The 19,032-nt window shown below is 38.8% G+C and overlaps 1 protein-coding gene across 1 annotated transcript in view; it reads left to right on the top strand.

Annotated features, from left to right (window-relative positions):
* The window catches only part of Tbce (Tubulin-binding cofactor E), a 165,027-nt gene extending 162,187 nt beyond the window's left edge, over positions 1-2,840 (top strand). Inside the window, exon 6 of the mRNA XM_067772355.1 lies at positions 2,288-2,840. Coding sequence (XP_067628456.1) covers positions 2,288-2,595 — 308 coding nt within the window. The 3' untranslated portion in view covers positions 2,596-2,840. The remainder of the gene's footprint in view (positions 1-2,287) is intronic.
* Positions 2,841-19,032: the final 16,192 nt, after the last annotated feature.

The following is a 19,032-nucleotide window of genomic DNA, read 5'->3' on the forward strand; positions in this document are numbered from 1 at the left end:
GTATTGAAGCAGAGAACATCGAACGTTCGAACGTCACAACCAAAAGTTGTTAGGGTTACACAGTAGTAACGTTATGCCATCGAAGTGGCTGTCCAGTTGTTGTGTTATGTGCAAGGTCCACGTCGTGAACAATATGGCCGTTCGTACATTAAATCAGTGCTAAGTCCTTTGATGTGAAACATTTGAAGAGACAAGGGATATCAATGTTTATTTTGCAGGATAGTTTTTTTTGTTGATTCCAGTCTGCATTCGCAGAGCCATGAAGCCGGACAAAACTGATTTCCTCCTCTAAGCCTTTCAACCCGCCGGGGAATGAAGCTCCCTCCGTTGTTGTCCTTTAGCAACAAGTACAATGTTTCCTATATTCCAGAATGAGGGTGCCAGAGTTATGATGACTTTCCCACCGTTATGACAGCTTTCCCACCAAAATGATTACACCCCAACGATTAAAAATTTTTATACTCAGCTGAGCAGAGCTCACAGAGTATACTAACTTTGTTCGCATAACGGTAGCCCGTAACGGCATAGACTAATCGAGATAGATATAGACTTCTATATATCAAAATAATCTGAGCGAAAAAAGAAATAACATGCAGTTGCTGGACAGCGAAAGCGAGTCAATCGTAGATTACCATAATATATAAAGAAAAGAATACTTAAAAATCATTTTCTTACATTTTTTTGTTATATAAATAAAATTGATAAAAAAAAATTTTTAATTTTTGAAAATTTTTTTTTCAATTAAATAAAAAAAAAAATATAAAAAAAATCGGCCCACTCTGGGATTAGTGGCGATGATTGTAGAATTGATTGAAGTTTTTTATGAGAAAAAAAAATGGCGAAATTCGAAAAATCTCGAAAAACTGAAAAATTAAAATAAACTTTAAACATTTTTTTGTATTTTTTCCGAAAAGTACATTTAAAAACAAATTTAAAAAAAAGATTCCAAACGGTCAATTTTTGAAAAAGTTATAGCATTTTGAAAACAAAAACGGTGTTTTTTAAAAAATTCATAACTTTTTTTGAGTTGGATGAAAAAATTCTGAAAAACGTCTTTCGTAAGCTAGAAAAAGAAGAACAACTTTCAGCCAATTCTAAAGGGGTCGGGTTCAAAATTGGTCAAAATGGGATGGAATACCCCATAAATAAATTAGCGGTACCCGACATGATGTTCTGGGTCACCCTGGTCCACATTTTGGCCGATATCTCGAAAACGCCTTCACATATAGGACTAGGGACCACTCCCTTTTAAAACCCTCAATACCTTGAATTTGATACCCATATCGTACAAACACATTCTAGAGTCACCCTTGGTCCACCTTTATGGCGATATCCCGAAATGGAGTCCACGTATAGAACTATGACCCACTCCCTTTTAAAATACTCTTTAATACCTTCCATTTAATACCGATATCATACAAACACATTCCAGGGTTACCCTAAGCTCATTTTCCTAAATGGTGATTTTCCCTTATTTAGTCTCAAAAGCTCTCAGCTGAGTATGTAATGTTCGGTGACTCCCGAACTTAGCCGTCCTTACTTGTTTTATTTAAATTTGATTTAAAATTCATTTAATTTTATTTAAAATATTTTCCCCGGGCGCAAGAAAACCTCGCTACGCCATTGCTTTCGGATTCTAAAATCGGAGGCCAAAACGTCTTTTAATACCCCCTTTGATTATTTTTAAAAAATAATAACCGATGTGGCGATGTTACTGTCTTGCATAAGATTGCGTTAAACGCCTCTGTATGAAAAACTTTTCATGTGACGGGGCTTTCAAACGAATATATCCCCACCATACAATTCTTGAATTCAAGTCTGCTGCGATCATGGAGAAGGGGGTGAGAAGAGAACGGAAGAGTACAAAAGCATCCGTACCGTTAATTCGTTTAAATTTTTTCTTGTTTTCTTTTCCTCTCTATCTGCTTGTATGCCATTTTTTCTTTCACACTTGATTTCAAGAATATTTGATAAAAGTAAACGCGAATAGGAAGCACAAAAAGGAACGCCAATAGAGCTGAACTCAAGAATTGTTTGGGGTAAAACGGGACTATGAAAAACTGTATTGTGTCTCGGCCATAAGAGTTGGCTACTTTTGTATGGTAATACCGCTGGTCGTGCGCTATTTGTCGCTCTCCATGCAATCTACTCATCTGTCAGCGCACAAACGGTGCTAGTTTTCCATACGAAAAATGAGTGCCTTTCATTGGGCCAACGGTATAATGTTCTTTTCACCTGAACTTATTTCTTTGAACAATAAACCTAATAAAATACAAATCTTTTTCAGGATATGGATCGCCAGCAGAGTTCGTTGTAAGACCGAAAGTAAAACATTCCAATTTAATAAAGGTTCGAGTAGTTAATAAAAAAAATGGCGAGATTTGGGAAAAACGTGTACCTCGTATGATTACAGTACAAACATTACAAGGTCTGATTGCAAAACGCTTCCAGCCGACTACAGCTAGTGGTAGCAGCCTGCCAATGCTATCCTACATCGATGCCAAGTATCCAGATCTTATTGTACCAATGGATAATAGCGCCAAAACATTGGATTTTTACAGCGTGCAGGATGGCGACACAATCTGTGTAAAATAAGAACTTTTCACTGCGTACTTCTGGGATGTTATACACATTACATGTTTATTTGTACAGAAATTGCAAAATTGAACGTTGTATGTATGAATATAACAAAATCGTACTGATCTATTAATTTCCTTTAATTGTATTCTCTTAGAATTAGTTATTACTTATTTGGTCTAGAAAAAGCTATTTTTTTACAAATATCAAATAATATTTTTTTAATATTGTTTCAATAAAAAAAATGTTTGGATGGTTTGAAATTTGTTGTTGTTGTTGTGTTAATAGTACTTCGGGCATGATCCAAGGCGAATCCATACCAGGTGGTAGCAAGGCGAATTCAGTACCGGGTGTTGTTATCCCAACAGCTGATATCTTCTTCTTGATAATTTTCCAAACAAAGTCTTGTACAACAATATGTCAGTTAATCGAAATCAATGAAAATTTTCTCTTGACTTGACATTCTTCTGCAAGGCGAATTCAACCAATTTGCCGTGCAGAAGAATGTCAAGTCAAAAAAAAAAATTTCATTAATTTCTATTAACTGACATATTGGTGTACAAGTCTTTGTTTGGAAAATTATCAAGAAGAAGCAATCAGCTGTTGGGATAACAACACCTGGTACTGAATTCGCCTTGGGCATGCTCACACACAAATAGGCATCAAAGTCCTATAACGGGAGTCCAAGAAAACTGGCGGTTTCAACAGAGGCGGACCATAGGGAGGTTGGTGTTAGACGCGTAGGCTCCACATTACAATTGAAAAGATAGCTGGTGTCATGTGGGGACAAATCGCATGCAGGGCATACGTTACGTATGTCGGTTGATTCTGGACAAGGAAGAGTTTAACCTGAAATGTGTAATCCTCTGTTTTGATGCACCCGGAAATTAAAGCCTTGGAAATGGAATCCCTGGATGAGACATTTACTCGATTAAGGTATACAAAACTCGCTCTCTTTTCGCACCCTTCCTAGATTTTATTAGGTTTGATCATGCACTTCTTAATTGGAGATGGATGATATTATTTATAGAAGCATAAGGAGATTATGAGCAAATTTAAAACTTTAGATCCATTAGCTTTGTGTCAAAAATCTTAGAAAACATGGCTTATTACAAAGTAGTTATTTCGAATACTCGTGCATCCTAAAATGCGTTTTAATGAAACTAAGGGCATATTTCTGTTTGCGATAGATAGCTCAGGCAAACGAATTGTCCCAACAAATTAAATGGGTAGTTCCGCTACAAAGAACCGACTGCCGTTCGATAACAATTTCACCTTTAAGGCGCATGCCACCGAATTTGTATCTAAAGTATAAAGCGGAAACAAAATCCTCAATTCGCTTACCGGCAGCCCTTGTTTGAGGAAAAAATCCCGAGTAGTTCTGCTACAAATAACCGGCTGCCGTGGAATAAACAGCTATAACTTAGTCTTTCTGGTTTCTTAGATCTTAGGAGTAACGTTCGATAACACTCCCACCTTTAGGGCGCATTACACAGAAATTGTATCTAAAGGCCTCCTACGATTTACAACGAGATTGACTGAATTTTGTGTGTGTTAGCGCAGTCGGGTGGCTTCGTGACACACGTATTTGTTGTCGGCTACAGGTTGATGAAAATCAAAAATTTTTGATTTTTTCATTTGACGCTTGCTTATTTGATAGTCGCGGCAGAGAATTTAAACACAATGAGAAGGCGTTTTTGCTAGATTCCAACTTTTTTGCATGTGAACACGTCTTGCACTTCACCACACACAATCCAATTTTAATGTTAACCAGTTAACAGCAGAAAATTCTCTGTCAACAGTTTCAGCTGGTGTATAAATTCTCTGGATTTTCTCTTAATATGATTTCTTTGTGGGAATATAGGTATTTAGTAGGATTAATTAAATTTAAATTTTATTACTTGTAGCAATATATTTGCTTGTTTTATGATTTAATATGAATTTGAACTTAATTAATATAATAATAGCAATATATTTGCTTGTTTTATGTTGATGCAAATTGCAGAAATTTTGCTTATTTCTTTACAAACAAAAACCTATTCATATACCCAAAATATGCCCTTTCATGAAATGTATGTAAATTAATCATACATTTATGAATTATCCCATCCCTTTTTGTTAATAAATTAAAATGTTAGGAAAATGTATGCAAATTGAAATATGCATGCAAATAATGTTTTGCCGACGGCATTTGCACACTTGGAATTTCTGTGCACACGAAATCCATTGCATATTTATAAAACGTTAATTTGCATAAAATGTATGCATATTAACCATGAAGTATGAATTATTAATAAATTGAAAAATTGAAATAAATAAAATATTTGATAACAATTGAATAAATTAAAAAATATTTAGTTATTATTTGGACTATGGGTGGGAGGGGAGGTACCTATAAAGAAATTTCCTAAAGCATTTTATATGTGTTATTCAGTACAATGATGTAAGTACCTATGTACTTGAATATTTTCAAAGGCAGGTTTGATAAGCCAAGTCAAACTTAAATACATTTGACCTGCCTCAAATCAACCCTGAAATATGTAAATAAGACCAACAATACACAAAAGACGTGTGCCTGTTGATCAGATGTTGAGCATTGTATCATTGAATATATATGTATGAAAATACAAACCAAAGCAAAAAAGTACAAATGTACATACATACATATATACATATTCAAGAATACTCCAATTAAAGGCAGACATGTATAAAAAGCTTGGTCGCTTTGATGCTGTGGCAGTGTCTTAAGTTATTAATAAAACAACTTGTCGCTTTCCGCGTTATGAAGCGACCAAATCAATTATGGCAATCCGCGTATACGGCCATGTATATGTAAATATCAATGCTCGTAGCAATTAGCCGACCAAATACAATAGGCACGAGCCAAATTATGTGTCGTCGGTGGTTAAAAGTGTTGCCGTTTATACCTTTAACAACTCACAGCTAAAAGGGGAATTTATTTTTTTATTTATTATAGATTTGTACATATGCTTGTGCGTAAGAATAATTTTTGTTGGAAGTGGTTGATTGAAACAGTTTGTCTTTTATTTGAACATGTGAATGTACAAACATTTGTTAGCTTATGCATGGATATATTGGTACCAATGAAGTCGGTGGGAAATGGGGGTGTAGGCTGATCTTTAGTTTAGGAATATATGTGTTGTCATATATACCAATCTAGGTTTGTTTATACCCACTCACCATTTAGGTGATTAAATTTTCAATTTCCCTACATATCAATATAATTTGATTACTCTTTCTGACAAAATAATGAGTTACCATACAATTGAACAAAAGAAATAATCAAATATGAATGAAGACTTCAACCTTCCAACCATCATAATTTATTTACAAAAAATCAGAGAATTCAAATTTCCAATATATTTGCTCTGATCAGAGATTTTTTGGTAACAGACGAACAGAGGAAATCGGTAAGAGAATTTTCTGTTACGTCTTGCACCCTGTTAAGTTAACATGAATTTGGGGAATAGTGGTGAAGTGCAAGACGTGACACATGCAAATGGATCGTAAGCAGTGGATGCCAAAATAACGCCTTCTCATTGTGTTTAAATTCTCTGGTCGCGGGGTGTGATTGACAAAACAGCAGTGTTGTATTTAGTTTGTGTCGACATTCAAAATGAACAAGCATTGTGAATGATGACAAAGTGTGATCTCTTCTGCATAAACGTCAAAATTCCAAAGTGATTGGATCACCTGATTCGTATTTGACTATCGCTGTCTCATTCTGTATCTCTTTCTATCACCCGCTGAAGATAGGCGCCGCCATATTGAACAGCCTGTCAAAACGCTGAAAAGTAGCCATATTGAACAGCCTGTCAGGCAGTTGACAGATAAGAGATCACACTTGGTCATCATTCACAATGTGAACAAGTGCGCGGAAGAACAGCAATTGATATTAAAATTTATTGAAAATTATCAATGTTTACCAGCTTTATGGAATGTAAAGCTTTTATTATTATTTAATACAATTTTTATAAATTTTTTTATTATTTAATAAAACTGCTATAGTTGCAAGTAAAAACAAGTAAGGAAGGCTAAGTTCGGGTGTATCCGAACATTACATACTCAGTTGAGAGCTGTGGAGACAAAGTAAGGGAAAATCACCATGTTGTAAAAAGAACCTAGGGTAACCCTGGAATGTGTTTGTATGACATGTGTATCAAATGAAAGGCATTAAAGAGTATTTTGTGAGGGGGTGGGCCATAGTTCTATAGGTGGACGCCATTTAGGGATATAGCCATAAAGGTGGATCAGGGTTGACTCTAGAATGCGTTTGTATAATATGGGTATAAAAAGAAAGGTGTTAATGAGTATTTTAAAAGGGAGTGATGCTTAGTTGCACAGGTGGACGCCGTTTCAAGATATCGCCATAAAGGTGGACCAGGTGTGACCCTAGAATTTGTTTGTACGATATGGGTATCAAATTAAAGGTATTAATGAGGGTTTTAAAAGGGAGTGGTGGTAGTTGTATAGGTGGTCGCCTTTTTGAGATCTCGCCATAAAGGTGGACCAGGGGTGACTCTAGAATGCGTTTGTACGATATGAGTATCAAATGAAAGGTGTAATGAGTAGTTTAAAAGGGAGTAATTCTTAGTTCCATAGGTGGACGCCGTTTCGAGATATCGCCATAAAGGTGGACCAGGGGTGACCCTAGAATTTGTTTGTACAATATGGGTATAAAAAGAAAGGTGTTAATGAGTATTTTAAAAGGGAGTAATCCTTAGTTCCATAGGTGGACGCCGTTTCGAGATATCGCCACAAATATGGACCAGGAGTGACCCTAGAATTTGTTTGTACAATATGGGTATAAAAAGAAAGGTGTTAATGAGTATTTTAAAAGGGAGTGATGCTTAGTTGCACAGGTGGACGCCGTTTCGAGATATCGCCATAAAGGTGGACCAGGTGTGACCCTAGAATTTGTTTGCACGATATGGGTATCAAATTAAAGGTATTAATGAGGGTTTTAAAAGGGAGTGGTGGTAGTTGTATAGGTGGTCGCCTTTTTGAGATATCGCCATAAAGGTGGACCAGGGGTGACTCTAGAATGCGTTTGTACGATATGAGTATCAAATGAAAGGTGTTAATGAGGATTTTAAAAGGGAGTAATTCTTAGTTCCATAGGTGGACGCCGTTTCGAGATATCGCCATAAAGGTGGACCAGGGGTGACCCTAGAATTCGTTTGTACAATATGAGTATCAAAAGAAAGGTATTAATGAGTATTTTAAAAGGGAGTAATCCTTAGTTCCATTGGTGGACGCCGTTTCGAGATATCGCCACAAAGGTGGACCAGGGGTGACCCTAGAATTTGTTTGTACAATATGGGCATCAAACGAATGGTGTTAATGAGTATTTTAAAAGGGAGTGGGCCTTAGTTCTATAGGTGGACGCCGTTTCGAAATATCGCCATAAAGGTGGACCAGGGGTGACTCTAGAATCTGTTTGTACGATATGGGTATCAAATTAAAGGTATTAATGAGGGTTTTAAAAGGGAGTGGTGGTTGTTGTATAGGTGGTCGCCTTTTCGAGATATCGCCATAAAGGTGGACCAGGGGTGACTCTAGAATGCGTTTGTACGATATGGGTATCAAATGAAAGGCGTTAATGAGTATTTTAAAAGCCAGTAATCCTTTGTTCCATAGGTGGACGCCGTTTCGAGATATCGCCATAAAGGTGGACCAGAGGTGACCCTAGAATTTGTTTGTACAATATGGGTATCAAAAGAAAGGTGTTAATGAATATTTTAAAAGGGAGTAATCCTTAGTTCCATAGGTGGACGCCGTTTCGAGATACCGCCATAAAGGTGGACCAGCGGTGACTCTAGAATTCGTTTGTGCAATATGGGTATCAAACGAAAGGTGTTAATGAGTATTTTAGAAGGGAGGGGGCTTTAGTTCTATAGGTGAACGCCTTTTCGAGGTATCGCAATAAAGGTGGACCAGGGGTGACTCTAGAATGTGTTTGTACGATATGGGTATCAAATTAAAGGTATTAATGAGAGTTTTAAAAGGGAGTGGTGGTAGTTGTATATGTGAAGGCGTTTTACAGATATCGACCAAAATGTGGACCAGGGTGACCCAGAACATCATCTGTTGGATACCGCTAATTTATTTATATATGTAATACCTGCCAAGATTTTAAGGGTTTTTTATTTCGCCCTGCAGAACTTTTTCATTTTCTTCTACTTAATATGGTAGGTGTAACAACCATTTTATAAAGTTTTTTCTAAAGTTATATTTCGCGTCAATAAACCAATCCAATTACCTCACCATGTTTCATCCCTCTTTTCGTATTTGGTATAGAATTATGGCATTTTTTTCATTTTTTGTAATTTTCGCTATCGAAAAAGTGGGCGTGGTCATTGTCGGATTTCGTTCATTTTTCATACCAAGATAAAGTGAGTTCAAGTAAGTACGTGAACTAAGTTCGTTAAAGATATGTCGATTTTTGCTCAAGTTATCGTGTTAACGGCCATGCGGAAGGACAGACGAACGACTGTCTATAAAAACTGGGCGTGGCATCAACCGACTACGCCCTTTTTCACAGAAGATAGTTAACATCATAAAATCTATGCCCCTACCAAATTTCAAAAGTATTCGTTAATTTTTGTTCGACTTATGGCGTTAAAAGTATCCTAGACAAATTAAATGAAAAAGGGCGGAGCCACGCCCATTTTGAAATTTTCTTTCATTTTTGTATTTTGTTGCACCATATCATTACTGGAGTTGAATGTTGACATAATTTACTTATATACTGTAAAGATATTAAATTTTTTGTTAAAATTTTACTTAAAAAAAAATTTTTTTTTAAAAGTGGGCGTGTTCCTGCTCCGATTTTGCTAATTTTTATTAAGCGTACATATAGTAATAGGAGTAACGTTCCTGCCAAATTTCATCATGATATCTTCAACGACTGCCAAATTACAGCTTGCAAAAGTTTTAAGTTACCTTCTTTTAAAAGTGGGCGGTGCCAAGCCCATTGTCCAAAATTTTACTAATTTTCTATTCTGCGTCATAAGTTCAACTCATATACCGAGTTTCGTCGCTTTACCGGTATTTTGTAATGAATTATCGCACTTTTTCGGTTTTTCGAAATTTTCGATATCGAAAAAGTGGGCGTGGTTATAGTCCGATATCGTTCATTTTAAATAGCGATCTGAGATGAGTGCTCAGGAACCTACATACCAAATTTCATCAAGATACCTCAAAATTTACTCAAGTTATCGTGTTAACGGACGGACGGACGGACATGGCTCAATCAAATTTTTTTTCGATCCTGATTATTTTGATATATGGAAGTCTATATCTATCTCGATTCCTTTATATATGTACAACCAACCGTTATCCAATCAAACTTAATATACTCTGTGAGCTCTGCTCAACTGAGTATAAAAAATCATCATCCGGTGACGACATATTTACGTCCGAACGCTACGGTTTCACAATGCAAATGCAAATAAAAAGCCATCAATCAACATTTGCACATTGTGAATGATAACTAAGTGTGATACCTTATCTGTAAAATGCCTGACAGGATGTTCAATATGGCTACTTTTTAGCGTTTTGACTGGGTGTTCAATATGGCGGCGCCTATCTTCAGCGGGTGATAGAAAGAGATACAGAATGAGACAGCGATAGTCAAATACAAAACAGGTGATCCAATCACTTTGGAATTTGGACGTCTATGCAGAAGATATCACACTTAGTTATCATTCACAATGTGCAAATGCTGATTGATGGCTTTTTATTTAATAGACGCGGGGCAAGCGTCAAATACCCGACGCACACATACAAAAATTCAGTTAATCTCGTTGTAAATCGCAGGAGGCCTTAAAGTATAAAGCGGCAACAAAATCTTCAGTTCTCTTGCCGGCAGCACTTGGGGAAAAGATGAAGAAACGTTGCTAACAGCATAAAGCGGCAGTCATTGGTGCCGTTTGTCGTATCGCTGTAGTCGTATCCCTAACGTAATCAGCTGTTTATCGTTACGACGGTAAACCAAAAACCAATTATTTATGTATATTTTAAGCTACGCAGATCTATTGTGTTGGGTGCAAATAAAAATAAGAAAAAAAATTATTCCACCTTTCAGCTCGACGTTTCGCCAAATTTCCTTGGCATCTTCAGGAGCGTGACACTGTTTATTTAATAAAACAACAAAGAACACAATCAGATACATATAGATTTGAAATTTAAAATATTGCAAATAAATATTGATTGCACAAAATTTTTCTTACTTACAATGATTAACGAAAAACACAATTTTTACTAAAACATTTAAACATTTAAAACATTTGAATATTGCGGAAAGTTAATAAAGTACAAAAAATCGATACCACCTACATGCGGTAAACTTGTCATACTAAAAATTAAATTACAAACATAATAGGTACGCGGCGGCGATATTGTCTGTATCTTCTTTTTTGTTTATTGTGTTTCCTCTTTTCTGCAAAATTCTTAGGCTTTCTAAGGTGTAACGCGCTTTTTCTCTCCTTTCGGTGTCTATTATTTTTATGTTTTCAAAATCAGCTGTGTGTTTGTTTTCTATTGCATGCTGTGCCAAAGCTGTGCTTTGTTTTTGTTTACGTATGTCTGCTTCGTGCTCAGCTACCCGCGTGCCGAGCGCCCGCTTTGTGGTCCCAATGTAGACCTTATTGCAGCTATCTTCTTTATTCCCTTTACAATGAATTTCGTAAACTACATTGCTACGTTGTTGGAGATCTATGGGTGTTTTTGTTTTTGTAAAGCACGTTGCCAAAGTGCAGTTTGACCTGTATGCTAGTGTAGTGTTTGTGTTTGATGTTTTTGTCAAGTCATGTGTGAAATTTTCTGTGAGCCTAGGAATGTAAGTGACACTGAAGTATCGCTTTGTCTGGTTATTTGTATCTGAAGACTGTGTTTTTTGGGCTATATTTTCTATTTCCATTTGTTTCTGATTTATTAAATTTGATATGATATGGTCTGGATAATTATTCTTTTTAAGCGTCAATTTAATTTTCCTAATATTTGCGTCATGAAAACTTTGATGGCTGATAGATAATATTTTGTCTATAAAGTTCTTCGCCGTATTTATTTTGTATTTGAAAGGCTGTGAGGATATAAAGTTTATGAGGCGCCCAGAAGAGGTTGGTTTCGAATACCAATCCAATATTAGTTTGTTATTGAGCCTGTGTATCCGTGTGTCTAGATAGGGGATGTTGTTGTTTTCTTCTTTTTCGATCGTAAACTTTAGTCGATTATGATATCTATTTAACACATCTAATATAGTATTTGTGTCTTTCCTTGGGATGATGGCGAAAATATCATCTACATATTTGACTAGGAACTTTATTTGTATGTTGTGTTGTTTCTGTAATTCAATAAAAGTGTGTGAAAGCTCGTCATCCATTATTATATTGGCAATGGTTGGGGAAAGGGGGTTGCCCATAGGCATTCCATATGTTTGTGTATATATGTTGTTGTTGTGCACGAAATAATTGTTGTCTTTTAAGCAGAACTCTAAAATATTGTGAAACTTGCTCTTAGGTATATTCATATATTCCTTTATTTCATCCCATTTTTGCATTATTATTTTGGAGGCCATATTTGTTGGTATATTAGTGAATAACGAGACGACATCAAACGACACTAACAATTCATCATCACCTATAGTTAAATTTTGCAGTCTTTCTTTTAACTCAAACGAGTTTTTAATGTTATATTCGGTGGAAATCAACGACATGAGAATTGTTCCTATGTATTTGGACAAGTGATAACATGGAACATTGATAGACGAGACAATCGGACGTAAGGGACAGTCTGGCTTATGAATTTTTGGCAGTCCATATAAACGAGGTGCTGTAGCTGCTGTGCTAGTTAATTGTTGTTTTTCTTTTAGGCTAATGTGCTTTCCTTTGAATAGTTCGAGTATTATATTGTTGTTTTTCCTTTGAAGTGTGGATGTTGGGTCAGCTCGTATCGCTTTATAGGTATTCTTGTCTCCTAGTATTTTTTCAATTTTCGTGTTGTAGTCCGCTTTATATAGAACGACTGTTTTGTTCCCCTTGTCCGCGTCTGTTACGATTATGTCATCTTTGTGAAGTTTTAGAAAAGCTTTTGTCTTTTTGTAAGTCTCTAGTACAAATTTCTCTACGGAATTATGTTTAATATTGCGCCTAAATTGAAGAATTCTGCTGCACAATTTGTTTCTTGCTTTTCTTTTTCATTATCAGTTTCTAATGTTTCAAACACTTGTTCCATTTCTGCTATTGTGTGTATAGGTGAGAAGTTTTTGTTTGTTGTAGGGACGGTAAATTTTTTGCCTAAAGACAACAGCCACTTCACATCTTCGGGAAAATCTATGTTTGTAGTGTTTACAAACCATTCGCTGTTAATGTTGATTCCCAGTTTTCGTATTTGCTCGTGCTTAAGTTGGTTAATCTTAGAGGATAGTGTCGCTGCTTTCTGTTCTCCTATCTTTTTGCTGAGACAGTTTTGCTTGACTATAACTGCATTGAACCAATTGGTTGGTTACGATACGGTTACGACCTTATACGCCAATTACACGGCTCAAGTATCCTTGTGCAAATTGGTAATTGATGATGATATTTGCCCGGTGTGTGCACTGGTTGCGCTATTTGCGCAGAGAACTGCGCTAAAATCAAAACGATTTTGATATTTACGCATGTCTGCAAAAATTGCACATGCTTTCTTCTTCGTGTGTGGTGAACCTTACACAGTTTACCTGTGGTTCCTGATAATATAACATCAGTAATTATTGCTTAAAAATGTTAATATCGAAGGCATAAGGACCATCTCTAGCTTGTAACAGGAATTCACACAAATTCAAAAATAAATAATAATTTTTTATACAATTAGAACACATGTTTCATTTGTTGCGCTAGTTGAAAAATGAATATTGCGCAGTGCTGCAATGAGTTGAGCTGGTCTTGCAATTAAAATATATATTTTATAAATACAATGGATAATAAACGCTTCTGGTGCGAGTTTTTCGACTTATACCGTGAATTACCAGCACTGTGGAAAAAAAATTGTGATTTTTTCTTCAATTAGTGCCTTTTTTTATACAATTAAAACACGTGTTTCATTTGTTGCGCTACTTTAAAAATGAATATTGTGCAGTGTTTTTGAGCCGTGTATGTCAAAATTTTCATTTGCACAAATTGCTTCGTTTTATATTTGCGCATGGTTTTTGTGTCATGTATGGGCCGTCTTAGCGGCACCAATAATCGATTGCATTGATTCCCATAAGCTTGGTCGAATCAGCTGTTATAAGGTTACCGATACGGTTACCGATAAATCACCAATGTCTGCAGCTTAAGTAATTGTAATGCAGTTGGCTACGCGCTCATGTGCTACGCGTCACCAGTCTGGTCGCCAGAACTTAAAAACAAACTTTGAAAAAGGCCGCAAACCTGCCAACGTGAAAAGTTCGAATAAATATTAATCGAACTATTTGAAACGAATAATTTTATTCGTTTCTTCTAATAACGTTTATTCGAGTATTATTCGGAACTAGTCTCACCACTATTGCCAGCATGAAGGTGGCAGGACGGGACAGATGATTTGTACTTTTTTTATTTGATTTGTTAAATCAACTTCCTGCGCAGTACGATTTTGACATTATTCCATCGATTTTACAAAAACAAAGTACATGGAACTTTTATTTATGTTTGTAGGTATGTCACCATGCTGCCACCTTGTATGTTTCCGCCACGGCAAAAAACAAAGAAAATACAAGAAAAATACAATCTAGTTTGTATTTCGTTAGGCTTTTTTTGACATTCGGTTGTTCTTTCTTAATTTTTTCTGACAAATCAAAATTTTGTGTTTACTTTGGAAAATTTTGTGCATAAATACAGAACTAAAATGAACTTTCGTATGAAATAACTGACCCACCAGAGCGCGAAATAGGTTAGGTTAGGTTAGGTTCAAGTGGGTGCCGTCCACATTGGAGCGGCACACTTAGGCCTTTATAGGCCCATTGTGAAACTACACGGATTTGTTCCTACTCTCCTAATCAAACTACTCCGTTGAGTTTATGAAGCTAACTAAGCGTCGTGTATTGCCCTCAGCTATATCAGTCAGATCTACGAGAACCATCTTGCCCATAAAACGTTGCCTTCTTCTACCGAGTGCTGGACATTCACAGAGTAGATGCCTAACAGTTTCAGGTTCTTCTTCGTTGCCGCAGTTTCTACAATAATCATTAAATGGAGCGCCAATCCTTTCCGCATGCGGTCCAATACAAACATGACCCGTAAGAAGACCTACAACTAAGGAAATATCCCTCTTACGGAGGGTGAGAAGCTCTCGCGATCTCTTCTCATTCCATTCCGGCCATGTGAGTTTTGCCGTGTGGCATCTATCATGATGCTTCCACCTGGCTCCCGATTCCATCAGTAGAGCCTCCTTTATCTTGAGCTTGCAGGTGGAGAGCGGCATGCCCAACCTCTTCCAGGATGGCGAAAGTGGAAGGTATGTACCCTTTCTTGCAAGCTCATCCGCCATCTCATTACCTGGTATGCCTTTATGTCCCCGAACCCATACCAGATGCAGAGTAAACTGTTCAGCCATCACGTTAAGTGATGTGCGACAGCCTACTACAGTTTCAGAATTAGCTGTGACAGAGTCAAGGGCATTCAGTGCTGCCTGACTGTGTAAATGTGTTTCTGAGAGACTGCCTTCTCCCTAAGGCAGTCCACAGCGTCTTGTATGGCCGCAGGCTCGCCCTGAAATACGCTTCAGTGATCCGGAAGGCGAAACGATCTTTGTATCCCCAATCGTTCCGAATAGACACCCCCCGACCCTGTTATCCAGTTTAGATCCATCTGTGGAGATCTGAATGCTGTTAGTGGGCCAATCAGAGTCATTCGCCCACTGTTCCCTCTCAGGTATTAATATCTCGTATCCCTTGTTAAAGTTGGTATGTGGTTTGCAGAAATCTGTCCATTCTGGTATGCAGAATCTGTCGAGGATTTCAGTATGTTTGCAGTGCGACCATGTGGTCAGTTTCCTCAGCCTGATAGCTGCACATGCTGCATATTTATTGCCTACTATATCTATGGGTAGTAGGTTCAGTATTACATTCATAGCCTCCGTTGGCATTGTGCGTATGGCTCCACTTATGCATAGTAGTGCAGATCTTTGCACCTTTTTAAGAGCAAGAACCGTCGAGGATTTATTCAGGGCGGGCCACCATACCGCCACCCCGTATAGCAATATTGGCCTAACTATGGCCGTGTATATCCAATGTACTATCATGGGGGACATACCCCATTCCCTTCCAATTGCCCCTTTACATGTGTAGAGGGCAACCGTAGCCTTACGGACACGTTCCGTGGTGTTTTGTGTTCAGTTCAATTTCTTATCAAGTGTGAGCCCTAAATAGTTGGCGGACTCACTTAACTTAAGCACTGTGTTTGCCAGCACTGGAGTTGAAAGACGTGGTATCTTATACCTCCTCGTAAAGAGCACCAGCTCCGTTTTATTTGGGTTCACACCCAGACCATTATCAACGACCCATACTTCGACCCTTCTTAATTCCACCTGCATCATATCGCAGAGCGTTTGTGGAAACTTCCCACTTATCACCAAAGCAAGGTCGTCAGCATATGCTATAGCTTTACAGCCGCTCCCCTCCTCCATGTCCCTTAGCAGCTGATTCACCGCCAAGACCCACAGCAGAGGGGATAGGACTCCACCTTGGGGAGTTCCGCTACTGACGAACCTGCTCACCGATACCCCTGCAAGTTCTGCCCGTACTACCCTGCATAGCAGCAATTGGTGCACAAGACCCACCAGTTGAGAATCGATGTCCAGGTCAGTCAGTACCTTAATGATTGAGTCAGGTTTAATGTTATTTAACGCTCCTTTTATGTCTAGGAAGGCTGCCAGGCAATATTCCTTGAAGGGGAACGATCTCTCTATGCACGATGTAATTTCGTGCAATGCCGTTTCGGTTGATTTACCCTTCATATAGGCGTGTTGTGCCTCAGAGAGTTGGTCATTCACTGCCTCCCTGATATGTGTTTCCATCAGCCTCTCCATCAACTTTAGTTGAAACGAAGATAGACTGATGGGTCTGAAGTCCTTAGGCTTCGCGTGGCATGCCTTGTCTGCCTTGGGAATAAATACCACTTTAGACATTTTCCATATACTTGGGATGTGGTTTAGTGCCACGACACCTCCTATTATAGCATATAGCCAGCTTGTGCTGCATTCCAGTGACTGTTGCAGTTGTATAGGTGTAACTCCGTCCGGCCCTGGAGTTTTGAATGGTTCAAAAGATTGGATGACCCAAGATATCTTATCTCTTGTAATTTGGTTGTGCAGTATAGGTTGCACTGTTGCTTGTGTCAAGTTTTGTGTATCACCTGGTTCGTTCCGAGCTGCACCTGGAAAGTGTGTATCCAGCAGTAGATCCAGCGTTTCCTCCCCCGTTTCGGTCCACGAACCATCAGGCCTTTGCAAGCATCCTGGGGCCGTATTAGCCGATCTGGAAAGTACTTTCCTGAGTCTACTCCCTTCAGACACTGTTTCCATGTTGCTACAGAAATCTCGCCAGGAGGATCTTTTGGCTTTCCTTAGCTCAAACTTATAGTTTCTAAGATGTTCTTTATATACTTCCCAATGCTGCTCATCGCCAGAGGCTTTAGCTGCATCGAAAGTGGTCCTACTTAACTTGCGAGGGTTTTCTATTTGTGAATTCCACCATGGTGGCTTCTTTTTACCCCTTTGAATTATCTTGGGACAGACTTTATCTAGTGCCTTGCGGCATGCCCCCGTGAAGTTATTTACCAGTCTTTCCAGTTCTGGTATGCTACCTGGTGTTTCGGGTACGCTCTCAATTGGCAATATCTTAACTAGTTCCCTATTGTATTCTTGCCAATTTGTATTTTTAATATTTCTGATGGCAGCGCTCTGCTTTTCCACCAAGCCTAAGTCGAATTGGATGTAACGATGGTCAGAGAATGAGTGTCCTTAAGGACCCTCCAATCTCTGACCAACTCTTCCGCATCTTCTGAGACTAAGGTGACATCGAGAACTTCCCTTCTTGTTTTTTTTTTAAAGGTTGGTTCAGTTCCCCTATTAGTTATGGTTAGTCTAGAGTTTAGGATGAAATCAAAAAGTAACTCACCCCTTTCGTTTTCGTCATTACTCCCCCAGGTGGAGTGGTGCGCGTTTACATCTCCTCCAAGTATTAGAGCACCTGATGTAGCTTCCACTAGCTTCCTGACGGTCGACGTCGGCACCGTCTTCTCATGGGCTAGATAAATTGATGATAGCTTGATTTGACCCATACTCAGGCTCAGGCTGATCGTTGTTGTGTCTTCATCACTAAATTGAGGAAGAAACAAAACATTAAGTTTGGTACTAACAAGTATACACGATCTTGGCTTTCCCGAGGTGCCAAAACTTACCAGTGTGTAGCCGGTGGACTTGAGTCCGCAAATGTTTTGTCCTACCACCCATGGCTCCTGGATGAGGACTATATCAGCTGCTCCTTTAGATGTCAGTCGGATCAGAAGTGCAGCGGAAGCTGCTTTACTATGGTGCAGGTTTATCTGGAGGACCCGCACCAACATCGCACACTTTCTCTCCCTCCTTGAGCGTAGAGTTAGCCGCATCCTCCATCATCAGCTCCTCCTCCGTTTAATGCAGGTGTAACCCGCCTATCCCCATGGATGAGGTAGACGAGGCGTAGCCGTCCCGCGTATCCGGCTCTCCCCCATCTGCCTTCGTAACCACGTCCTCGTCGCTACATTCTTCTTCTGGCTCCAACTCGGCTGCCATGTTCCTAGCGGAGTGGACGTCGTTACTGTAGACCCTTACAGTAACGGTGTCTAAACCATAATTTATCTCGCCTCCAGTTTTCCTCAATACTGTCAGCGATTCTTCATTCAGTAGGAAGACAGCCTGACGTGTGGCTCTGTCCCCCTTTTCCACGCTGACAACTCTCCAGTTGGCGGCTGGCAGCGTCGGGTTGAGGATCCTTATCATACTGAGTATCCTCTCTGGTTCAGCTGGTTTTGCCGGTAGCCACACCCTTGCTCGCGGCCGCGACCGCCCTGAGCTTCGCTCCAGGATAGACTTCACCTACAGACTCTACCGCCTTTTTGTATATGGCTGCGGACCTCTCGTCTCCGCATGCCACGACTTCGATACTACCCTGGAACCACCCCGCACCCTTGCATACCGGTGGCGGTCCAGGATTGCGCATAGAACGTCCAGGGTGATATTCGACAGCTCGCCTTTCACCCATTTCCATTTGTCTTTTTTTATTGCGCCGCTTCCTGATTGTCGTCAAGGATCCCTAGCAGGATTTTGTCCTTATCCACTTCTGCAAAAGAGCGCCCATGCACCTTCGGCCTCTTTGGTTTGGTAGGCACTACTTCCGCCGACCTTGCCCTTTTGGTTGCCACTTGTGGCCCCCTT

This window comes from Eurosta solidaginis, chromosome 3 (genome assembly GCF_040869045.1).
Source record: "Eurosta solidaginis isolate ZX-2024a chromosome 3, ASM4086904v1, whole genome shotgun sequence".
In the NCBI taxonomy this organism is placed as follows: Eukaryota; Metazoa; Arthropoda; class Insecta; order Diptera; family Tephritidae; genus Eurosta; species Eurosta solidaginis.